Source organism: Sinocyclocheilus anshuiensis, unplaced genomic scaffold (assembly GCF_001515605.1).
Source record: "Sinocyclocheilus anshuiensis isolate Anshui unplaced genomic scaffold, SAMN03320099.WGS_v1.1 scaffold1966, whole genome shotgun sequence".
Lineage (NCBI taxonomy): Eukaryota > Metazoa > Chordata > Actinopteri > Cypriniformes > Cyprinidae > Sinocyclocheilus > Sinocyclocheilus anshuiensis.
Genome location: NW_015546147.1, coordinates 360,914 through 368,978, shown reverse-complemented (window position 1 = coordinate 368,978; position 8,065 = coordinate 360,914). Strand labels below are relative to the sequence as shown.

Genomic DNA, 8,065 nt, shown 5'->3' with positions numbered 1-8,065 from the left:
ATTATACTTTAGCTTGGGTTAAACAAATCAATTTTGCTTGGTTGGAACAGCAGCTACGCTAATTATGTCTTTATGTGTTTCTCTGTTTTTGACTAGGATTTACATAAGCTTCAGTCTGGATCCAGAACACCTGAGAAGAGATGATGCCAACCCCTCAGAGGACCTCAAATGATGCCAACCATGAAACAACATACAGAATAGGGCTGTGCGACATGGACAAAAAAAACCTATCGCGATTTCTTTGATCAACTTTGCGATTTCGATCTTAATCACGATTTTGACACACACAGACATGCTTTACAGTCATAAATGCATTCAGTGTGAATTAGACTCCTGGAGCACACTGCCGGACCGCAATCGCGTGCAGTGTGAACGCTCTGATCCGTTAACATGGGCACGGAACAAATACGCACCACAGACGGAGTGTGTGAACCTGGCGTTACGTTTGTATGCCCGCCCGGTCTGTTCTGTTCTCGTGCTCCATTTAGGCGCGCTGCATTCTGATTGGTTCGGATAGCATACTGCGGGAGGTCGGGGGCGCAGAAAATCGAGCTATAAAGCGATTTAGAAATAGCGCGCTCAAATCGCGATTTTATGACGATTTCGATTAATCGCACCTCCCTAATACAGCAAAAGAAAACCAATTAGAGCTTTATCAAAAAGCTGTAACATGTCTCTAGAACAGACATAAGGCAAAATAATCACTACGTAAAGGTGTAACAAAATGTCATATAGACATAGTGTCAATAGACATAGGCCTATGGCAGAAAAAAAAAAAAATCCTGTGTCCAAGGATTTTTTTTTGCCATGCATTGGTCATAGAGTTCTTTGTGGCCCATATGTACATTAACTGACAGTCACCACTGATAAGCTACTACTAAATATTGTAGAAACTTAATTTGCTGTAAAGTTGCTTTGCAATGATTTGTATCGTGAAAAGCGCTGTACAAATACACTTGAATTGAATTGAATTTCCTGATTCATGTTTATCATATACATTAACACATTCTATACATTATGAAAACTGGTAAAACCTTAAGAAGCTTCTCTCAAAAGCTAAACCAGAGAAATTCCTAATATTAATTTCAATAATTCAAAATTATTTTAACGTTTTTCTATTAAAACAACAAAAAAATCTTTGTGGCTGCTGAGTAAATTCACTTGTGCAACAATATAATCACAAAAAATTGAGGATGATGTCTGGATTTATTACAGCGTATTGCTGAGCAGGTTTTCTTGCAGATGATGTCGCAGCAAAAATCACAAGCGACGTTTTGAAGGAATTCAGACTGGTTGTATTGCACATTAGTTAGATGAAAATATCACAATGGAAATCGCTATATTCCAACCTACATGTTTGTCTGTGTTTTCAGATATTCCTTTTTTTTTTGCAGCAAAGGGAGAGCGCATGGTTGCCAGGTTGAAAAGATTGCATTATCATAAGAGAAAAGCTCTGATTGTGGGATTTAAACTGATGGCATACAGCAAACCCAAGCTTGAAAGTTTGTGGAGGATTGTTACCAACAGAAATGGCAAATGAAAAAAAAAAAAAGTTTTCAGCGTAAATAACCAGCTGGCCAATATCGCAGACGATTATGGTTAATTAATTGAAAGAATAAAAAAATACAAGAATAAAAAAAATGGTGATCTTGTTGTAAACACAATTAATTGTTCAACCCTATATAGTGATATCTGTTGATGACAGAGTCCGTCGTATAGAAGCACACATCAAAAATGAAAGAGATTTCTCAAAATGTTCACATGAATATTATATAATCAAGTACACTTGAAAATGTGCATTTGCTCCCATCCAACCTGACAGAGCTTGAGAGGTGAAGAGGTGAGGAGAAGAATGGCAGATAATTGCCAAATGATGATGATCAAAGCTTGTCGCGTCAAACAAAAAAGACTTGAGACTGTGAAGGTGCTTCAGCGATATATTTAGTTAATGAATACTTGAATACTGAATACTTATGCAATGTACTTATTTCATTTTTTTTTTTTAATAAATTTACGAAGTTGTGACAATTTTGTTTTTCTTTTGATTTTTTCTTTTTGCTTTTATATATATATATATATATATATATATATATATATATACACACACATAGTAAATAGTACTATAGTACTCACTATGACGTGACGTGACATGTGGCCAAGTATGGTGACCCATACTAGGAATTAGTGCTCTGCATTTAACCCATCCAAAGTGCACACACACAGCAGTGAACACACACACACACACTGTGAACACACACCCGGAGCAGTGGGCAGCCATTTTTTTGCTGCGGTGCCCGGGGAGCAGTTGGGGGTTCGGTGCCTTGCTCAAGGGCACCTCAGTCGTGGTATTGAAGGTGGGAGAGAGCGCTGTACATTCACTCCCCCCACCTACAATCCCTGCCGGTACGAGACTCGAACCTGCAACCTTTGGGTTACGAGTCCGACTCTCTAACCATTAGGCCACGACTTCCCCCCTATAGTAAAGTGAGCACATAAAGATGGTCTGATTGTGGCTTTGGATTGTAAATAGAGGCTGCAGGTTGATTGTGTGGCTCCTGTGCGACTGACACAATGTGTGTTTAAGTGCCACAGTGCACTGATTGAGTTTTGGTGCGGCAGCCATGACTGGGATCATAAGTGATTTACATGTGAGCAAGCACAACTTCAACCGGTGAATGTGTAAGGACACATTAATGTTACAAGGGCAGCCATAAGTACATGGTCGTGGTGTTTTCACCAAACGGTGGGCTAACTCTGTAACTTGAGCTCAGGGAAAAACAAATAATTCACCGAGCTAAAGAATCAGAGGGCTAATTTTTTTATAGCTTGTTTGTTTGGTCGGACGCCTCCGTCAAGCTGCTAAAATGACTGATGGCGTCTTGTATTACAGTAATGACTTTGCATGCAGTCTACAGCTGAAGCTTTTCAATTTAAACAAACACTGGAGCTGCTGTGTGCAAGTGTGTGTATAATCAGGGCTGAGAATAAGTGTTTAAGGAGAGCGAGAGGAAAGTAATTAAAACGGAGTGTGCTACTGGAAGCACAGGGCACTGGCCTGTGACCAAAGACTGTTAACTCAAAAACCTCACAGTAAATAGGGGTGGGATTACTGCGGTTTTACTAGGAGACATTTCCTTGCGAGGTGTGTGTATGCGAAAATGCACACAAGTATGATTTTGAGGGGTGGTGTGTGTTTGTTTATGTGTGTAAGAGTCAGTAATCAAAGACCAGTCACCAATCGGCTGTGTTTTTCATTCGGATCCCTTAAGCCTCTTTCAAGGAATATGAACTAAAATGGCTGCTGCCTCAGATGTGATTAGTAATTGCCGATCGCTCCCCCTCTTTAATCATCCACCCACTTTTCTCCTCCTTTTCTTTATTTCCACCCTGCCTGTCTGTCTTCACAGCACGTCATTTTATCCATCCCTGCACTTCTGTCACCAGCCTCTTGCTCTCAGAATGTAATGATGAGGCGCCCTGCGGGAGGAGGAGAGGTGATCTAACCCGACTCCCTCCCTCTGTTTCTCTGAAGTACCATCAGCAGCGGAGCGCCACAGACTCATGTGACACTGGAACAGAATAGAGGGCAGTGGAAATGCTTCCGGAAAAGCTGCGGTGCTTCAAGACGACGCACCACTGACCTTTTACAGTCAGCTCTTGCTCGCTTGTATTGTTCAACTATTTATCATCTGCTATTTTTGTAGTTTCCCACCTGCTCAGAGATGCTCCTTTATGAAAGTCTGTCTCAACTTCCTTCACTTTTTCACCTTTGATTTTTCTAGTTTTTCTCCACTTTAAGTCATTCCATCCATCTTGCTGCCTGTCATTATGCTTTCTTTTTTCCAGCTCTCTTTCTATTCCTCTGTTTTCTAACTCTAGTTTGACCTGTGGCTTTGTGTTCTTCAGGCTCTCACATTAAAACCTACTCTTACTGTATAATGGAGCTGTGAGCTAGAAGTTAGCAGCAGCAGGAACAAGCATACGTGACAGATAGTTCACTACTTCATTATATACACTATTGTTCAAAAGTTTGGGGCAGTAGTTTTTTTTTTTTAAAGAAATTAATACTTTTATTGAACAAGGATGTATTCAAATTCATCAAAAGTGACAGTAAGGACATTTAAAATGTTATAAAAGCTTATATTTAAAATTATAATAAAAAAGTGATGTTCACTTGATCTTTCTATTCATCAAAGAATCCTGAAAAAAGTATCAGTTTCCACAAAAATATTAAGCAGCATAACTGTTTTAAACACTGATAATAAGAATTAAAATGCATTTCAATACAAAACCAGTGTCGTATAAATGAACCAACCCACAATCCAGTTCAACTAAGCACTAAATGTGTTGAAATACCACTGTGGGTATTTAAAAAGAATAACAATAAATTAATTTAATGTAAACGTGTCGTTCACAAAAGCACTTCGTTTTAATGTTTTAATGTCATGCTACCAGCACAGAATTTTTTTTTAAAAGAAATGCTTGTGTTAATTTTCTTTATTTTGCAAAAGCACAATGTTTTGTTGATATTGTGAGTGTACACAAATAAAAGTAGACCCTTTACAGATTGAAATGCTGTATTACTCTTATATGTACGATCAAGTATGAAGGAGCATTTTAGTTCTTTTCGCTGTCAACATTCAAATCTGCAAAAGGTTCCGCCGCCAGAACTGTCGACCCCAGGGGGTTAATCACATGATGGAAAGGAACACTAGGTGCATGCTGTATAGTCGAGTACACTTTCAGTGTTTTAAAGCGCTGATTCAGGTGTCAGGATTGCTGTGATGGAGTGACATTGTACAGTCTCAGTAAAGTGTGCCAAATTGAGAAAGTCCAAGTGCTGCATCCTCCGTAAGCGAGCACTTAGATCCGATCCACAATATGTGCATTTGCCATGCAAACTGCTCATTTGTTTTGCAGCGTTTCCTGATTTGTGTAACTCTTTAGTGGATCTTTGCTAATATAACATTGGAGGCTCATGCAAATAAATGACTGCAAGCAGTGGGAATTGCCTCCTCAATGTTAATACACTAGTGTTAAAGATTAAAGGGCAGGAAGTAATACTCTAATCTACCTTATTGATCCAGGTCTCATATCCATCCGCGGTGGTGAGGAACAAATCTGTGAGAAAAGAAAGAGAGATAAAAAGAAAGAGATCATTAGCTATTTCACAAAATGACCAGACCTCCTTGCTTTGCCAGTGCGGTTCTGATTTAAGTAAGCTAGTACTGCATTGAGTGTCAGAGCCATCATCAACAGGTGGAAGTATAGATCCCTGTGACAGAAAGAGAAATGGACCAATGCCATCGTGCTGGCAGCAGCTGCTCCTCGTTCATCCTGCAACACAGTATTGCACAGTAAGAGACTTTGCCGGACCTTAAAAAACAAACGTGGAAGTGAGGAAGCAAGCAGCAATCTGATTATCACAACAAACCTTAGATGGAAGCATACTGACAAAAGCACAGTTGAACCAAGGAGATCGAATACATGTGTGAAACGATAACCCATAAGCTCAGTATATTGACATATTAAACAGAAGCCCAGCTGTGAAACTGAACCGGAGCTCAATATAAGCCGTGCATCACCTCCAGTTAGTCTTTGAAATGCTGACAATTTCAGATGTTCAATACATCGATGTTGTTCCCTACATCACCATTACGACTTGCGTGATTTCATCTGTTGTGTGTCCTTCCCTCAATAACTGAACACACCACACATATTATCAAGCATTCTCCTGACAGAGTCCGATACAGAGTTATTACACTGATTGGCACAGACGAGTGGTGTAATTTTCTCTTGCTGTGCATGTTCTTCTTTCTTTTGTGTGATGATGGCTTCGTTTTAGAGGCCTGGACGTTGTTATGGAGATGGAGCAAGCCCGGTGTTATTTTTGTAAGACTTGCACTACTTTCAAATGCAGCAGTGAGAGTGAGAAAATGCAAGAAGAAGAGACAGTCGTTTCATGGAAAACATTTCCTTTACTCTTTTAAAACAAACAAGTGTAACGTTTTATATGTAAATAAAAAGGTATGTCCGCACTGAAATCTAAATATTTGGGAAGCAATACTGTCACAGCCTATAAGCACATATTTGATGTTTAATTAATTTTTGATCCAATGAAATTTCAGTGTGGGCAGAGCTACATGGAAGATCACTTTTCAGACGTCTTAGTTCCCGAAAGTAATTTCCAATTCATTTTCCACATGGGAAAACCCATCAATAAATAGTTCTAATCCATGAAGAAAACCACCCACTCAAAAATGCACAACATTATGTAGATATCTGATTTGCAGAAAAAAAAAAAAAACACCAGTATACTGGTTAGTCAGTCAAAGGCTATACATACCAAGATGATTTATTCATAATACTATGAATGGGAGAAAAAACTGGTAAAGTCATCGCATCACTGCAGCTGTTGATAGAAGATCAGGTTCCCACAGAAACAATCAGTGTCCTGAGATGTGTGCTTGGTACTGCTCACGCGTGTTGGCTTTACCAACTTGAAAAACTCTTTAAAAACAACATTTACGGGACAGCTCATGTCACATTTTGTTGCTGATTTGAAATATGTTATTTAAATTTTGGCACTAGTGATTAACTAATTAAATCTGACATTTGAAACTGTCTGAAAGGACAGTTGAATCTTGCATGTTCGAAACAGCTGCGCGAAGGCACTGCAAATATGACTGCAGAGTGAACTGGCTTTCTTTGAAAAAGACTTTCAATCATAACAGAGGGTATTTGCATACATGTCTTCAAGATACTGTACACTCTAAAAAATGCTGGGTTGTTTCAACCAAACTTTGGGTCAAATATGGACAAACCCAACCGTTGGGTTACATTTTTACATTAAATTTTTAACCCAAAAGTTGGGTTAGTCCATATTTGACCCAAAGTTGGGTTGAAACAACCCAGCATTTTTTAGAGTGTAGCAAGAACAGCCTTTTTAGTTTTACAGGCCATAGAAAGCATGGAAATGGTCATGAAAAACTAAAAGAAAACTTGATTAAACTAATAAATATTATAAGTGGACCATAGATAAAAAAAAATGCTACAAAGGAGCAGAATCTGGCCCCTTAAAGGGATTGTTCACCACCAAAATGAAAACTCTGTTCTCATTAGGCCTGTCGCAATAATCAATATCGACTTATCGCACAATATATGTACATGACCTCAATCATTTTTGGTGATGCAATATATTGCCCATTATATTTACATAAAAAATTAATGTCACCATGTTTTTTTGCATTTCACTTGTGCCAGTGTCTTTTGCAGCTTCTCGTACATGACGTGGTGTAGTCATGAGGTGCTAGTTCAAATTTAAATAATGCTTCTACAAAAAAGTTTCATCTGCAGATATGGCCTTGTTTAGGGATCTGTGCCTTTGTGCATACGGACATCTGACTGTTAAGTAGGGATTGTGTTTTTCAGCAATAGTGTGCACCCTTAATTTACAGAGAAAAGAAGGTCAGGGAAAAATCTGTAGATGGAAAAAAGTTATTTGTGATTTTATTCTTTTTTCTACTTCTTACTTTGCACTTTTTGTTAAAAAATGTTTATTTACTATTTATTCAAGTTTTTAAGGCATCTAATATTTTGATACTTAATTTCCATTATCTAAATATTCTTAAGAATTAAAAGTTTGTTGTCATTTGAAAGTGTGTTGGCCTTCTTGCATTATTATGCTTTTTTATTATGATTATATATTCTGTGGCATAAAATGGTCTTAGAATGACAATAATATTGTTTATCGTAATTATTTCTGGGGCAATATATCACACAACAAAAAGTTGTTATCGTGACAGGCCTAGTTCTCATTTACTTACCCTCACATCATTCAAAACCTGTATGACTGAAAACAAAAGAACATATTTTGAGAAATGTCTCAATAGGGTTTTTTTGTTAATACAAATGGAAGTCAGTGGTTGGTTACACACATTCTTTAAAATCTTCTTTTGTGTTCTGCAGAAGAAGGAAAGTCGTGCAGGTTTGGAATGACATGACGGTGAGCAAATCATGACAATTTTAATTTTAGGGTGACCTATCCCTTTAAGAGGGGAAAAAA

At 38.1% G+C, this 8,065-nt stretch overlaps 1 protein-coding gene across 1 annotated transcript in view; it reads right to left on the bottom strand.

The window, feature by feature from the left end:
- The window catches only part of LOC107701234 (T-cell immunomodulatory protein-like), a 134,528-nt gene that overhangs the window by 95,103 nt on the left and 31,360 nt on the right, over positions 1–8,065 (bottom strand). Inside the window, exon 7 of the mRNA XM_016503194.1 lies at positions 5,075–5,121. Within this exon, the coding sequence (XP_016358680.1) occupies positions 5,075–5,121 (47 nt within the window). The remainder of the gene's footprint in view (positions 1–5,074; positions 5,122–8,065) is intronic.